General features: G+C 45.7%; 1 protein-coding gene across 1 annotated transcript in view; it reads right to left on the bottom strand.

Annotated features, from left to right (window-relative positions):
- bean1 (brain expressed, associated with NEDD4, 1) overlaps nucleotides 1–17,201 on the bottom strand; it is a 105,194-nt gene extending 87,993 nt beyond the window's left edge. Inside the window, exons 1-2 of the mRNA XM_087995563.1 lie at nucleotides 16,737–17,201; nucleotides 11,968–12,042 (exon numbers count right to left, since the gene is read on the bottom strand). Of these exons, the coding sequence (XP_087851689.1) occupies nucleotides 11,968–12,042; nucleotides 16,737–16,764 (103 nt within the window). The 5' untranslated portion in view covers nucleotides 16,765–17,201. The remainder of the gene's footprint in view (nucleotides 1–11,967; nucleotides 12,043–16,736) is intronic.
- Nucleotides 17,202–17,428: the final 227 nt, after the last annotated feature.

Consider the following 17,428-nt stretch of genomic DNA (forward strand, 5'->3'; position numbering starts at 1 on the left):
AGCCCAGAATGACCCTTGCCCTTGCTGTGATCGGGTTGGTGAGGACAGGAGAGAATGGCCCCCTTTCTATTAGCCAGTTCTTAAAAATGTGAGAAAGAAGGGACTAGAGTTAAGGTCAGTGCTTTCCTTGAAGGTGTCCATTGCACAATGTGGGTTACCCTTCAGAACACAGTAAGCTTCCTTCATTACTGTTTGCATGGACATTAACCTACCTGTCTAATCCCTGCACCTCCCTTCCAAAGGTAGCCAGACTGGCCTGGCCCAATGCCCTTTGCCTGTCGGGGTACAGGATTCATCATGGGATTGGTTGCAGTACCAGCAGCAGCTATGGAGCTCTGGCATTGCTGGGACAGCTGGATCTGAGAGTCCATCCCAGAGAGTGGGATTTCCTGTTCCTGACGGCAGAGACCTGACTCAGCATTAATCTAACTGCCCAAAACATGTTCTGGCCGCTTGGGGCAGGCTTTTCCTGGGCTGTTTGGCTGCTTTGTTGTTGGGGAAACCATGTGTTTAGTGAAACAGACACCTCCAGTTCCACCATTTTAATTTTGACTCATATCTAATTGATTTTCCTCTCACTTTATGCATCGTTTTAGACCTACAACTGTATCCCTATGCTATCCTCCCTTACTTTATCCTTTCTTACATTCTCCCACCCTGTTGTGTTTACATTTTGATTGCTTACGTCTCTCGTAGACCACTTCCCTCATTTTGCTAGTGTTAAGCCTTTGCGCCCTCCCTCTTCACCCTATTCAGTCAGACATGGGTTTCATCTGGTTCAGGTGGAATCCATCCTATTGGTAAAGCTGCTTCCTCTCCCAGTGTCCCAGGAAAAGGAACTCCTTTACTCCTAAATCAGCTTCTAAGCTGTGGATCAAGTTTCCTGATCTGTCTGCTTCTATGCCAGTTGGCACATGGTTTTGGGAACAATCCTGGAGATTATCTCAGTTGGGGGTCTACCTTTTAATTCTGAGGCCTGACTCCGGGTAATCATTCAGTTGAACCTCCTCTCTGCTGTTGTCCATGTCATTTGCACCAGTGTGGACCGAGACAACTGAATGTAACTTCAACTTTCTCACCAACCATTGTAAGATATCCTTCACTGTGGGGCAGGGTAGGCAATACCCTTTCGGAGTTTAGATCAGAGTGGTGCTAGAAAAGCACAGCAGGTCAGGCAGCATCCAAGGAGCAGGAAAATCGACGTTTCGGGCAAAAGCCCAATACCCTTTGGGATGCTTGTTTCTAGCTGAAGAGGTGTCATCATCCACTTTCCCTCAAGCTTCAATTACTAATGCATTTCCATTCTGCTCTTACCTTCTGAGCCACAGAGGGATAGTACAGATGTATTCAATGGGTAGGATAAGTAGGTCAAAGGAATAGTAGGATATCTTGATAGGTTTGAAGACGTGGTGTGGGAGGAGGCTTGTACAGAAAATAAGTAGTACAGAACAATTGAACGAGGTAGACTGCTTTCTGAGTTGTTAACACTTTGCAAGTTCTTTCTGTAGTATTCTATTGCTGTGTATTTGATGATGTGAGCGTGTTTACTGTTTATGCTCACTGTGCCGGATTTCAGGAGCTCCACAACTGCTCACGGAGGAGAATCTTCAAGTGTCTTAGAATTATTTAGGACACAGGAAAAGAATAAGTGGTTGGGTGAGGGGACAATGGTGGTGATGGTTGGGAGTCATGGGGTGAGGGTGAAGTGATTTCAGAAGCAAAAGCAAGGAATTGCACCCCTTGCCCCATCCCTAGTACCCTGCCTGATGTCCAGCCCCTCAATGAGGCATTGATTGACCTTTGGGATTGTGTAATTCCACAGGATCCAGGTTTATGCCTTAAATTGGCCTAACACCTGAAACAAGAAGGTCTTCAGGCACCCAAAGGTAGTCATCATTCAACATGGCAGTGTCTGCTTCTCTGGAAAGGTTAGGATAATCTACCCCTATTAAGAGGTCATTACCGCCTCAGCCTCACCAGGTGGAGATGAATTTATTTTAGTTTAAACTATCACAGAGACACGTGCCTTCATCTGCAGAAAGGAATTATAGATAAACCCGCCACAATCCTACCAGACTGGAGGACTGCTCTCTCTCATTAGAGAGAGGGCTGGTGGTGCCTAAGCTGAGGGTCACCACATCTCAGGGGCAAGGTTGAGAAAGTGGGACTCTCATAGTAACCTCAGCCTGTACTGCAGGCAATGTTCGCATCACAAACCATCCTCACAGCCAACTGAGCCAACCAACGCCTCCCACACAGATTGTAACACATAAGCAAGGTACTAATGGGAGGAAAGAGTCTGTATCATGCGGGGCAAAGTATTTGACAAACTAATGGAATTAAAGATGTCAAGTCACCAGGACCCAATGGACTGCATTAAAGGGTTTTAAAACAAGTGGCTGCAACGATGGTCAAAATATTACAGAACTCCTCAGATTCCAGGAGAGTTCCAGTGGATTGGAACTCTAATACCCCTATTCAAGAAGGGAGCGAGACAGAAAGCAGAAAACTGTAGAACAGTTAGTGTAACATCTGTCTTTGGGAAAACACTGTTATGGAGGAAATTGCGGGACATTTAGAAAAGCTTAACACAATCAAATGCAGTTCTGTGAGAAGAAAATTACCTTCAACAAATTTGCTAATGTTCTTTGAGGATATAATAAGCAAATCTGGTAAAGGGGAACTGAGAGATGAAATTACTTGGATTTCCATCAGGCACTTGATCAGGTGCTACATAAAAGGTGCTACTGTACAAGACAGGATCTCATGGAACTGGGAGTAATGCTTAGCGTGGATTGAGGGTTGGTTAACAGATTACAGGGTTGAAACTTTATTGCTGGAACAGCACAGCAGGTCAGGCAGCATCCAGGGAACAGGAGATTCGACGTTTCGGGCACAGGCCCTTCTTCAGGAATGAGCAGAGAGTGTTCAGCAGGAGAAGATAGGAGGGACTTGGAGGAGGGGCGTTGGAAATGTGATAGGTGGAAAGAGGTCAAGGTGAGGGTGATAGGTCGGAGTAGGATGGAGGCGGAGAGGTCAAGAAGAAGACTGCAGGTCAGGAAGGCGGTGCTGGGCTGGAGGGATTCGGCTGAGACAAGGTGGGGGGAGGGGGGATGAAGAAACTGGTGAAGTCCAAGTTCATCCCCTGTGGTTGGAGGGTTCCCAGTCGGAAGATAAGACGCTCCTCCTCCTCCGACCGTCGCGTTGTTGTGGTTTGGCGGTGGATGAGTCCAATGGACTCATCCACCGCCAAACCACAACAACGCGACGGTCGGAGGAGGAGCGTCTTATCTTCCGACTGGGAACCCTCCAACCACAGGGGATGAACTTGGACTTCACCAGTTTCTTCATCCCCCCTCCCCCCACCTTGTCTCAGCCGAATCCCTCCAGCCCGGCACTGCCTTCCTGACCTGCAGTCTTCTTCTTGACCTCTCCGCCTCCATCCTACTCCGACCTATCACCCTCACCTTGACCTCTTTCCACCTATCACATTTCCAATGCCCCTCCTCCAAGTCCCTCCTCCCTACCTTTTGTCTTCTCCTGCTGAACACTCTCTGCTCATTCCTGAAGAAGGGCCTGTGCCCGAAACGTCGAATCTCCTGTTCCCTGGATGCTGCCTGACCTGCTGTGCTGTTCCAGCAATAAAGTTTCAACTTTGATCTCCAGCATCTGCAGACCTCACTTTCTCCTAACAGATTACAGGGAACTGGGATTAATGGTCTTTCACAGGTTGGAAACGAGTGGAGTGTCACAAGCATTAGTCCCGGGACCTCAATTATTTATCATCGGTATCAATGACATGGGGAAAGAGGGGGGTGGAGTGTAATGTATCCAAATTTGCTGGTGATACAAAAATAGGTGGTTGTAATGAGTACATAATGTATCTGTGAGCGGATGTAGATAGGTTGAGTGAGCGAGCATAAGTGTGGCAGATGGAGTAGAATGTAGGAAAATGTGAGCTCATGCACTTGCTAGGAAGAGTCAAGAGGGAGACTATTTATAAATGTCGAGAAATTCCAAAGAAAAGTGCTGCACAGAGGGACCTGGATGTTTCTGTACAGGAAACCAAGTAGTAAGGCAGCAGATTGAATTTTGTCCTTTATTGCTGGGGGGTAGAGTTAAAAAAGGGAAGCCTTATTACACCTGTACAAAGTGTTAGGGACGCTGCACCTGGAATACTCTGTTCTGTTTTGTTCCCTGTGTTTAAGAAATGACATAATGGCATTGGGAGTAGCTCAGAAGAGGTTCACTGGACTGATTCCTGTGATGAAAGGTTGATTGATTAAGATAAACCCAACAGGTTAGGCCTTTATTCGACAGATGTTAGAAGAATGATACGTGATGTCATTGAAACATACAAGATTCTGAAGTGGAGTAACCGGGTAGATGTTGAAAAGATGATTGAGACGGTTTTGGTAGAAGAAACATGGAGAGATTATACAGGCTCAACGATGCAACTCTGAGATGAGCACAGGAGCAGAGGGACATCAGGATTCGCCTGCATGATTCTCCGAAGGTGGCCAGGCAAGTCGAAACAGTTATTAAAAAGGTTTACAGGATCCTTAGGTTTATAAATAGAGGCATGGAGTATAAAAACAAGAAAATGATGCTATACCTCTTCAAGTCATTGGGTGGACCACATTTGAAGGATTGTGTTCAGTTCTGGGCACATTATTTAAGGAAGGAAGTAAAAACCCTGGAGAGAGTTCAAAGGAGATTTACCAGAATGATGCCAGGAATGAGGGATTTTAGATACACGGAAAGATTAGAAAGATTAGGCTTATTGTCCTTAGAGCAGAGAAGATTTAAGAGGTGACCTTATTGAGGTTTTGAAAATGATGAACAATTCTGACAGGTTAAAGAAGGATATTCTATTTCCGCTGTTTGGTATCTGTACAGGAACTAAGGGTCACAATTTCAAGACTGTCAACAAGAAAGCGAGGAACGAGATGAGAAGGATCACAGAATCCATACACTGCAGATAGAGGCCATTTGACCCATTGAGCCATCACAGACCCTCCCACCCCGACTCACTCTTCAACCCCAAGTTCTTCTCTCAGATAGTGATTGACTGGCATCCTCTACCCCAGGGAGTTGTGGAGGCTACATTACAAAATATTTGAAGAGGAAGCAGATAGATGTTTGAAATACTGGGGATCGAAGGGCAACAAGGAGCTTAAATGAAAGAGGAATTGTGGCCTGGACAGACCAACTAAGATGTAATTGAATGGCAAGGCAGGCTTCAGGGGCTGAATGGCCTACTTCTGCCCCTATTTCTTATGTTCTTACCCATAGCTAGGATTTTGTTTTTCTGGTGACTGCATCAATAATTCTTGTAGTAATATTCAGTTAGTTTCTTCCCTCAGTTAGCTCACAGCCCTGATATGATCGACAACCAGAAAAAAAGATTCCCTGGTCATTATCACAGTCACAGAATCCCTACAGTGTGCAAACAGGCCCTTCGGCCCAACAAGTCCACACCAACCCTCCGAAGAGTAACCCATTCCCTTACATTTACTCCTGACTAATGCACCTAACCTACACATCCCGGAACACTATGGGCAATGTGCATGGTCAATTCACCTAACTTGCACATCTTTGGGAGGAAACCAGAGCACTTGAAGGAAACCCACGCAGACATGGTGAGAATGTGCAAACTCCACACAGACAGTCACCTGAGGTTGGAATCGAAATAGAAATGCCTTCTACCCCTCCAACCCGTGGAAATCATTTCCCTCCCTGTCTGCCCAAATAAATCCCATCAATTATAATATGGATGGATCTTACTGAGAGCTAGAATGGGCTGAATGGTCACCTTCAGCGCTGTTAAATGGTAGGGTTCTAGCAGTGAGGTGTATGTCTCTGGATCTGTGAGGCACCAATGCTAACCACTGAGCCACCGTGCTACCCCAGTCGGTTTGTGGGAGCTTGCTGTGTGGGTAATGGGTGCTACACTAAAGCGGTGACTGCATTTCAGGAAGTGCTTCATCCGCTGCAAACACTCTGGGACATCTTGAGGCCCTGCAAGGTACTTCAGGAAGACAAATCTGCTTTTAAATTTCTAATTCATCCCAGTCATTCATTAGGGTCTTGGTGGAGTTTAATCAAATGGCAAACAATGCTATTATGCTGTTTGGCAACAGCTTCAGAGGGCAGATATTTATAAGCAGTGCCTGATTTGCTGCTCTGCTTCTCAGGTTTACTCAGAGGGATGAACAATCAGAGGTAGTTTCTGTCTGAGGAACTGCACCAGGCAGATGGGGTTAGGTTAGAATGACATCATGGTTGGTGCAGATCTAGTGGGCTGAAGGGCCTGTTCCTGTGCTGTACTGTTCCTTTTTTATCCAGGGTGTCTCTGAGACATACATCTTACTGCTAGAATCGTACCATTTAACAGTGCTGAAGGTGACCATTCAGCCCACTATTCTAGCTCTCTGTAAGATCCATCTATATGATAATTGATGGGATTTGTTTGGGTGGACAGAGAGGGAAATGGTTTCCACTGGTTGGAGAGGGTAGAAGGCAAGTCTAGAACAAAACGTAGTGAAAGTATCTTCCACACAAAAGAACTGTCTCCCCTCAAAAGGTGTTGGAGCTGGAGGTCAATTGAGAAGTTCAAGACCAAGATTTTTGGGAACTTTAAGGAATATGGAACCAAAACAGGTAAAAGGAGATTGAAGATGTCCATCATCAAACAGAACAATAGAACAGACTCAAAGGGCCGAATGGCCTCTTTCAGTTCTATTAATTTTTAGCTACCAACTTCTACCTGTCTCCTCTAAGTAGTGACTTCTGAGGTGTGGATAGTTTTGCACGTAGCATACTCTGTAGCTGTATTTTGTTATATACAAGCTAAGGACCTGAACACTGGCAGGCTATTTGATTGTAGAGAACTTCACAGTCGAGCCCCTGATAAACAGCTGTTTCCAGGAGTTATCAGGAGACTATGACCAGGAGTGGGAACAGCTCATCCTTTATTTTATCAGTGAACTGCTGGAAGGCCAGTTGTTTTAGAACCACTTGCTGAAACTGGAAGTGGAATTGATCAGCAGTTACGAGAAAACCAAAATCAATTAGAAAATCAATCCGTTGTTTTATGGGCCCGTCCAGTCGAGATTTGACTGTTTTCTTGCAGGGGATGTGAATGTTAGTCCCAGGTTTATTGACTTATAAAGAAAGGGTGTACATTTATACAAGGTCTTTCACAATGTTAGAATGACTCTGAGCAGTTCTCAGGCTCCAGCAGCCCAGCCTAAGGCTTCAGGGAGATGAAATCCCACCATGAAAAGCTGGTGGAAATTAAATCCAATTAACCGTCAGTGGCAAGTTAGCCTTAATAATGGTGACCATGAAATCCAAAAATGTATAGGTTAGGTGGATTGGCCATGCTAAATTGCCCCGAGTGTCCAGGGATGTGCAGGCTAGGTGGGTTAGCCATGGGAAATGCAGAGCTATAGGGATAGAAGTAAACGGTAGGTCTAGTTGGGATGCTCTTCATGGGTTAGTGTGAACTCGATGGGCCAAATGACCTGTTTCCACATTCTCGGGATTCTATGATTCTTCTATGATTCTATGAAATTATCATTGATTATCATAAAAACGCATTTCCTCACTATTATCCTTCAGAGAACTCTGCTGTCTTTCATGCGGCTCCCTATTCACAACAATGTGGTCAGCTAGAATGGCCCTGTGAGGCACTTCATTGATGGGCACCAAATGCTGGTTTCAGAATTATAGAATCCCTATAGTGTGGAAAGAGGCCATTCAGCCCATCGGGTCTGCTCTGACCTTCTGAACAGCAAGCCATCCAGATCCAGTCCCCCAGTCTATTCCCATAAGCCTGCATCTACCATGGCTAATCTACCTAGTCTGCACATCCCTGGATACTACACAGTAATTTAGCATGGTCAATCCTTCCTAACCTGCTCATCATTGGATTTTCACCTATCACAGCCACATCCCATGAAAGAATATTTTAAAAAATTGATGTACATTTTTGATTCTAGTCTCTGTTGTAATGTAGGAAATGAACAGCAAGCTTCCACAAATAGCAATGTGATGAATCGTACAGAAAGTGCTTTTAATAATGTTGGTCTAGGAGTAGGAATAGTCGAGAATACCAGGGTAAGTGTACTGGTTCTCCTCAAAGTAATGACCAATCGATCTTTCTCATTCATCTGAGAACAGGCAGGGTATCAGATTAATGAAAAACAGCACCCCCTGATAGTGCAGCACTCTGTCAGTACTGCACTGGGCGTGCCTGTCGATTTTATATGCTCAGGTTGTGGGAAATCGTGTCTCCCTAGCTTGAGTTTTTTTAAGAAGTAATGAAGAAGATTGATGAGGCAGAGGGGTGGAGGCGATTGATATGGACTTCAGTAAGGAGTTCTACAAGGTTCCTCATGGTAGATTGGTTAGCAAGATTAGATCACATGGAATACAGGAAGAACTAGCCATTTATATGCAGAACTGGCTCAAAGGTAGAAGACAGAAGGTGGTGGTGGTGGAGGGTTGCTTTTCAGACTGGATGCCTGTGACCAGTGGAATGCTACAAAGATCAGTGCTGGATCCACTGCTTTTTGTCAGTTATATAAATGAGTGGATGTGAACATGGGAGGTATAGTTAGTAAGTTTGCAGGTGACTCTAAAATTGGAGGTGTAGTGGACAGTGAAGAAGGTTACCGCAGAGTACAACGGGATCTTGATCAGATGGGCCAATGGGCTGAGGAGTGGCAGATGGAGTTTAATTTAGAGGTGTTGCATTTTGGGAAAGGCAAATCAGAGCAGGACTTATATATTTCATGGTAAGGTCCTGGGAGTGTTGCTGAAAGAAACAGACCTTGGAGTGCAGGTTCATAGCTCCTTGAAAGTGGAGTCGCAGGTAGATAGGATAGTGAAGAAGGTGTTTGGTATGCTTTCCTTTATTGGTCAGTGCATTGAGTATAGGAGTTGGGAGGTCATTGTTGCCTGTACAGAATATTAGTTTAGCCACTTTTGGAATACTGCGTGCAATTCTGGTCTCCCTGCTATAGAAAGGATATTGTGAAACTTGAAAGGATTCAGAAAAGATCTATGAGGATGTTGCCAGGGTTGAAGGTTTTTAACTATAGAGAAAGGTTGAATAGGCTGGGGTTATTTAACCTGGAACGTTGGAGGCTGAGGGGTGATCTTTTAGAGGTTATAAAATAATGAGTGGCATGGATGGGATATATGGACAAGGTCTTTTCTGAAGGGTGGGGTAAGTCTAAAACTAGGCGGTAAAGGTTTAAGGTGAGAGGGAAAGATTTAAAGGGGTCCAAGGGGCAACATTTTCAAGAAGAGGGTGGTGCGTGTATGGAATGAGCTGCCAGAGGAAGTGGTAGAGGCTGGTACAATTGCAACATTTAAAAGGCATCTGGATGGGCACATGAATAGGAAGGGTTTAGAGGGATATGGGCCAAATGCTGGCAATTAGATTTATACTGTAGAGGATATCTTATTGGCATGTATGAGTTGGACCAAAGGGTTTATTTCCGTGCTGTACATCTCTATGACTCTGTTACTCTAAATCCCTGGTAAGGAACTTCAATCCATTCATGCCTGACTCAGAGCTGAGCATGCAGTGACCCTGCCACATTTTGGAAAGACAGCACTGAGGTTAACAGATAATGTTCTTGCCCTCAATGAAAATGGTTACGGCCACCTCTGCAAATCACCTATCTGCTCTCTTGCAACTGCTATTCTGCTGTGGAAACCCTCATCCATGCCTTTGCCACTAGTATACTTGATGACTCGGATGCGGTCAGTTGTCCGTAAGCTGGTTTTTGACACCAACAACGTAGATTTGATTCCTCTCTCAGCTCAGGTCACTATGAAGAACCCACCTTGTCTAACTTACCTGAGGCATAATGACTGGTAGTGTTAAACTCCTAGCCAGCCCTTTCTCTCTCTCTCTCTCTCTCTCTCTCTGTTTTTCTCTCTCTGTCATGAGATACATTCCTGGACAACTTTACATCCATAACTCCTTACAAACCTGAGCTCATCCAAAACTCTGCTGCCTGGGTCCTGAGACGCACCAAATCCTACACATCTATCCCACACAGACTCTGATTAAAAGTCAATAGATGTGAGGCTGACAGAGCACAGCAGGTCAGACAGCATCCGAGGAACAGGAAAGTCAATGTTTCGGGCTGAAATGTTGACTCTCCTGCTCCTCAGATGCTGTCTGAGCTGCTGTGCTCTTCCAGCCTCACATCTACTGACTCTGACTTCCAGCATCTGCAGTCCTTACTGGCTTCTGATCTAGACTTGAAATGTTAGCTTTCTCTCTCTCCATGGATGCTGCCTGACCTGCTGTGATCTCCAGCGTATTTGGTTTTCAGTAGATTCCAGCATTGGCAGTAATATGCTCCAACACGTCCATCATTCCTTAACTCACTGATCTAAAGTAGGTCACACTAAACCAGCACCTCTAAAGTAAAGACACATCTTCATGTTTCAACCCTCCAGTCTCTTGTGTGCATTAGCACACACAAACACACATACAGGCACACACGCACAATCCTTCATATTTGAGAACAGAGCTAAAAATATGTTTTTTGAGAGCTATTTTTCAGATTTTCACAAGGTTCTGATTTTTAGAACATAGAACATAGAACAATACATCGCAGAACAGGCCCTTTGGCCCTTGATGTTCTGCTGACCTGCAAACTATTCTGAGCCCATCCCCCTACACTATCCCATCATCATCCATTTGCTTATCTTTGGTGACTACTTTCTGGATTTTGGAGGTTCCTTTTAGATTCTCACTAACTTGTTTATCAGGTGATTTCAGTTGACATATATGACATTTGGACTCACACAGAAACTGAATTGAGGAATTCATCAATATTCACAATTTTTAGCAGACATCATTAAAGTTAAAGCCACAAAGAAAGCACTCATTTCTTAGATGCAACAATATTTAGATTGACACAAGTAACAGGCATAAATTCGTAACTAAACATTTTTCTTAAAAAAACAGCTGATACATTTCTGCAATAAAAAAAGCCATCCCCAAAATCTACCTTCCACAGACTGGTGAGGTCACAACTGATGTGGTACCAGAAGATTTTAACCAGGTAGTTACAATCATTGTTACTGCATCTCAAGTTTCAATCCCAGCTTTAAATTGAACAATTAACAGCATCTGTTACAGTAGCATCCACGACATTTCCTGCCAGCACCTGAATATATGCAGCTTTGAGCTAGAGGTCCATTTCAAGGATTTCATTATCTCCAGGTTTTCCTGGCTGGGCATTCCTTTGTTGACACACTGAAAACTGCTCTTTCTCTTTGACAGCCTTTTCATCTAATCCCTTGCAGCCTCTCTCCCTCCCTATTCTTGAGCTTCCTCCCCGATACATTTGGTAGGCAGCTGATAGACCTGGAATCTGAAAATATGATTTGGAGATGCCAGTGTCAGAGGTTGACAAGGTCAGAAGCCACACATCACCAGGTTACAGTCCAACAGGTTTATTTAAAATCACAAGCTTTTGGAGCACTGCTCCTTCATCAGGTGAAGTGGAGGGAAGCGCACAGGCAAGTGATGAAGGAGCAGTGCTCTGAAAGCTTGTGATTTTCAATAGACCTGTTGGACTCTATACGAGAGTCATGAGCCATCTGAATCTGAACATATACCTGTATCCGTGACTTACTGAGTGGTAGCAAGTGAAGTCAAACGGAACACTTCCAACTCAATATAACTTGGGAATGACTTCCTGGGGAAAGAATATTGTAGCACAACTTCTAACAGGATCCGAGAATGAGCTAAGTGTGTGGAGAAACTAGGCCTAGGTAGAGTACTGCAGTTGAGAGGGTCAGGATTGTTGAATGTTGTCATCTCTACCTGATGTTGAACATTCTTCAGTTCAATAGGAAAACCATTCCACAAGTACTGTCCCTACACGGCCAATAAAAGTAGTCACTTCACCAGAGTCACTCACTCACAGAGGTTAGAGTAGTTTCTTCCTAGACCAATCCGGATGGAGCTCCCGAGAATGAGAGGAAGATAGAAAAGACTAACTGTAAAACAAAAACAAGAAAATCACAGCTTACTTGAGTAACATGAGTACATCTGAAATACAAGGAATGTACAGGATAGAAAAGGATAACCACAGAGGGAGGCCATTTGGCACATTGTGCCAGCTCGGATTCTATACCTGGAGCCAATCTTACAGAATCCCTGCAGTGTGGGAACAGGCCATTCAGCCCAACAAGTCCATACTAATTCTCTGAAGAGTATTCCACCCAGACTCATTCCCACCCCCCACCATTTCACCCTGTATTTCTCATGGCTAATGCACTTAACCTATACATCCTTGGACACTGGGCAATTTAGCATGGCCAACCCACCTAACCCTAATCTGAACGTGGGGAAGGTGATGGTCTTGTGGTAATGCCACTGGGACCAGTCATCCAGAACCTCAGGTTAATGTTTCGGGATCATAGGTTCGAATCTCACCGAGACAAATGGGGAGATTTAAATTCAATTTTTAAGAATCTGAAATTCTTTTAGCACAGCACAGTGGCTCAGTGGTTAGCATTGTTGTCTCACAAAAGTGCCAGGATTCGATTCCCACTTCGGGTGCCTGTCTGTGTGAAGTTTCCACGTTCTCCCCGTGTCTGCGTGGGTTTCCTCCGGGTGCTCCGGTTTTCTCCCACAATCAAAGATGTGCAGGTCAGGTGAACTGGCCATGATAAATTGCCCATAGCATTAGGTGCATTAGTCAGGGGTAAATATAGGGTAGGGAATGGGTCATGCTTTGGATTTGTTGGGCTGAGTGGCCTGTTGCTACACAGTGGGTAATCTAATCTTTGGATTGTAGGAGGAAACCCATGCAGATACACAGAGAATGTGCAAACACTGTACAGACAGTTACCTGAGGCGGGAATCGAATCCGAGTCCCTAGCACTGTAAGGCGACAATGCTAACCACTGAGCCACACTTGCCTTTTCCCTAATCCCCTGCACACCATTTCTATTTAAGTCCTTGCATTCTCATAGCACCTTTCACAAGTCCAGGACATTTTAAAAGTCTTTACAGACACGGAAGCACTGTTTTGAAACACGATGACTGTTGCAACGTAGGAAACGTCAGAGTGAATTTATTTACAGCAAGCTCCTGCAAACGGGCAATGTGATAACAACAAGGTAAATTGCTTTTGACACAAGGCCGGAGTGTGGTTGTTGGCCAGGCAACTTGAGAGAACTGCCCTGCTGTCTTCCATGGGATTTTTGTACATTGATTGTACCTCCACACATGAAACAAAGAGTAATGTGAAGCAAGGAAAGTGAAAGCCAGCCTGACCCATCACTGACGTCAGGGTAAGTCATTAAGCAATTAGCCTCAAACAGACCTCTGAAAGCAAAAGCAATTACACACTGAGCCATACATGGCTACATATTAGCAACACAAACTGCATTGGGCACTGGACAGTTGACTGTCTCCTGCTCTGAAAGCAATAAAACACCAGCACCATCACAATGACTTGCATGTTACATCATTGATTACTTGTTAAAACTCTGGTGCAAAAAGACACTCCCATCCTTAGAATCTTGCATTGAAAACTGAGGCAATGTGTTCATTCTCAAAAAGAATCACAAGAGGGATACATTACAATGCATGGTATAGCTCAACTGATCACTTTTGCACACTTCTGTCCATCCATAGCTCCACCACGTTCATTGGGGGAACTAGGGATGGGCAATAAATGCAGGCCCAGCCAGTGATGTTCATGTCCCACAAGTGAATAAAAAAATAAATCACAACACAGGGACAAAAATTGCACAAGTTATCAGGCTAATGTGTGATATACCACTGCTGAAGGACAAATTAAAGGCCTGCATTTATATAGTGCTTTTCACAACTGCAGGATGTTCAATCATGTAGCATAGTGAACAAAGTACTCTGTTAATTTCCCTTTTAGCACTGGCAATCTGGCTATCAGTCTCTGCCCAGCAACGTTCAACAAAAGTCAGTCTGCAAATTCCTGGATAATCTATTTTCAGTGACTACTCTGGGGGAGAGCTCTCCTGTGCTTCATTGGAATAATACAAATGGTTCTTTTATGTTGTGCTGAGTGGGCATTGTTCAAATTTTTTCTGGAGTACCAACAGGGGCAGCAGTCCTCCTGTGTTGACCTTCTGACATATGGTGCCACCTCAGTATGGACTGTTTGGTAGTAAAAAAACCGAGAACAAAGAGAGAACTGCATTGTTGGAGGGTCACTATTGACTGAGTGCCACAATGTTGGAGGTTCAGTATTGATGGAGGGTTGAAGTGTTCATCAGTTAGAAGCCAATTGTTTAATAGCTTACTCTGACATTGGTTCTGAGGAAGGGCTGAACTGTTAGAGGATAAGTACAAAGGCATTGTCACATTCTTGGAGGGAATGCTGCACTGTCAAAGGGTCAATACTGAGAGAGCATTGCACTATCGGAGGGTCAGTATGATGGAGTGCTACACAGGAAAAGAGTCACAATGAGAGAGCATCGCACTGTTGGAAAGTCACTACTGAGGAACCAGATCACTGATAAATGGGACAGCAGTGACTAAGTGCTTGTGATGCAGCACTCCCTCAGTCCTGACTGTCAGATATTGGACGACTCACTCAGTACTGACCCTCCAGCATGCAGCACTCTCTCAGTACAGATCCTCTGACAGTACTGAACTCCCCCAGTACTGACTGTCTGACAGTGCGGCACTCCTTCAATACTGACCCTCCGACAGTGTGGCACTCCCTCAGCACTGACCCTCCGACAGTGCGGCACTCACTTAGCACTGACCCTCTGACAGTACGGAACTCACTCAGTACAGACTCTCTGACAGTGTGGCACTCCCTCAGCACTGACCCTCCAACAGTGCAGCACTCCCTCAACACCAACCCTCTGACAGTGCGGCACTCCCTCAGTATTGACCCTAAGACAGTGTGGCACTCCCTCAGTACTGGTCCTCTGACAGCACGGTGCTCCCTCAGTACTGACCCTCTGATAGTGCAGCGCTCCCTCAGCACTGACCCTCTGATACTGCAGCACTCCCTCAGTACTGACCCTCTGACAGTACGGTGCTCCCTCAGCACTGACCCTCTGACAGTGCGGCACTCCCTCAGCACTGACCCTCTGACAGTGCGGGACTCCCTCAGTGCTGACCCTCTGACAGTGCGGCACTCCCTCAGTACTGACCCTCTGACAGTGCGGCACTCCCTCAGTACTGACCCTCTGACAGTGCAGCACTCCCTCAGCACTGACCCTCTGACAGTGCAGCACTCCCTCAACACTGACCCTCTGACAGTGCAGTACTCCCTCAGCACTGATTCTACGACAATGTGGCACTCCGTCAGCACTGACCCTCTGACAGTGCGGCACTCCGTCAGCACTGACCCTCTGATAGTGCGGCACTCCCTCAGTGCTGACCCTCTGACAGTGCGGCACTCCCTCAGTACTGACCCTCTGACAGTGCAGCACTCCCTCAACACTGACCCTCTGACAATGCAGCACTCCCTCAGCACTGACTCTCTGACAGTGCAGCACTCCCTCAGTACTGACCCTCTGACAGTGCAGCACTCCCTCAGCACTGACCCTCTGACAGTGCAGCACTCCCTCAGTACTGACCCTCTGACAGTGCAGCACTCCCTCAATGCTGACTCTATGACAATGTGGCACACCCTCAGCACTGACCCTCTGACAGTGCAGCACTCCCTCAGCACTGACTCTATGACAATGTGGCACTCCCTCAGCACTGACCCTCTGACAGTGCAGCACTCCCTCAGCACTGACTCTATGACAATGTGGCACTCCCTCAGCACTGACCCTCTGACAGTGCGGCACTCCCTCAGCACTGACTCTACGACAATGTGGCACTCTCTCAGCACTGACCCTCTGACAGTGCAGCACTTCCTCAGTTGTGACCTTCCCTCAGTAGTGACCCTGTATTCCCATCAGTACTGCTGCTGTGTGGAACTGCAGAATGAAATGTGAATAGCCAGTTCAGGGGGATGAGCCTGTGTATAAATTCTCTGGGGACAGTTGTCTGGTTCTCGATCAATTAACACTGACCCCCTTTTCAATGAAATAGTTGGATTTTAACTAGTTTCACATGAACCATTTGCAGTTGGGTTCCAGTGGACTCGGGATGGTGTCTCTATACGGTTCGTCTGACAGAGTCCCAGCAGCAAGGCTGGTAGGGGCGGGGGAGATAGTGGGAGATGGGGGGTAGATGGGGGGAAGATGGAGGGGGAGTCTCAGTGTGGGAACAGGATAGGGGTAAGGCTGCACATCACTCCAATCTCCCGATCACGAAGCGAAATGTCCCTTTAAATTCACATCCCTTCAGCGAGAGAGAGAAATAACCCCAAAACAGCGGTGACCCGATGAATGAGGGGAAATTAATGTTAGGCATTGAGGAGAGTGTTTGAGAGTGGCCCCATCTGAATATTGCAGCATTACCCCGGACTCACAACCATCACATCCTCGGCTTCAATTCGGTAAAGTGTTTGGAAACGATTACAATGTATTTTAGCGAACACTCCACAAGCACCTCAGACAGTCTTTTTTGCTTAAAAATATATTGTAAAAGTCTGACTAGTCATGGTCTTGATTTTTTTAAAAAATCCCTGGATTAGCCCACTCTGATCCCTATCCTGGGCGGGGGCAGTTTGTTGAAAAATGCAACCACTTCAAAATATATGTGGGTCTCCATTCCTCATGTTCCTTCTTACCTGAACAGAAGTGCACGATTATCTCCATGCGCCAGGTCTTAATCCATAAGACTGCATTTGCTGGAGAAATGTATGTTTACATATGTTATCAATATTCTTGCGAATGTAGCATTCAGCTGTGCCAGTGCAAATGATGATCGAGTGTCAGGAACAGGCGTTTAAACACCATCTCTTCTGGGTCCCAGTCTGTCATAGGTCCTCATCCCCAGCTTCCGGATCTCATTCACTCTCCTGTCGTCCTCTCTCTCTCTAGCAGGAGATATCCCTCAGCTTCACAACCAAAGCCAGCCAACACTGCTACAGCTCGACATCCTGCCGTCAGAGATCCGCCCTATCTCTCTCCCAACATCAGTCGCTATGTGTTAGGAAACCAGGCAGTAATTTCGCCTGAAGAGAGACTCGAACCGCTTTCTTCAACTGAAGACTGAACAACTCCCCTGGGTGGGCCTTAACGGAATAAAACGCACACCCACCCCATGTATCCACGTTGAAAGTAAACTCCCTGTGAGCAGTACTTTTGCTGTTGGCTCAGAGACAGGAGTGGTAAGGAGGCAGGGCGGGTGAATGGAATTAAAACTGGCTCTAACAATGTTGAATCGTAAGAACAGTCTTAAGGGGCCAAATGATCTTCTGCTGTTCTTTCTGACAAAAAAAACATTTGGATGGCAGACAGAAACTAATCTGTGTCGATA

Source organism: Chiloscyllium plagiosum, unplaced genomic scaffold, assembly GCF_037043375.1.
Source record: "Chiloscyllium plagiosum isolate Xiang-an unplaced genomic scaffold, Cpla_swu_hap1 HiC_scaffold_17, whole genome shotgun sequence".
Classification (NCBI taxonomy): domain Eukaryota; kingdom Metazoa; phylum Chordata; class Chondrichthyes; order Orectolobiformes; family Hemiscylliidae; genus Chiloscyllium; species Chiloscyllium plagiosum.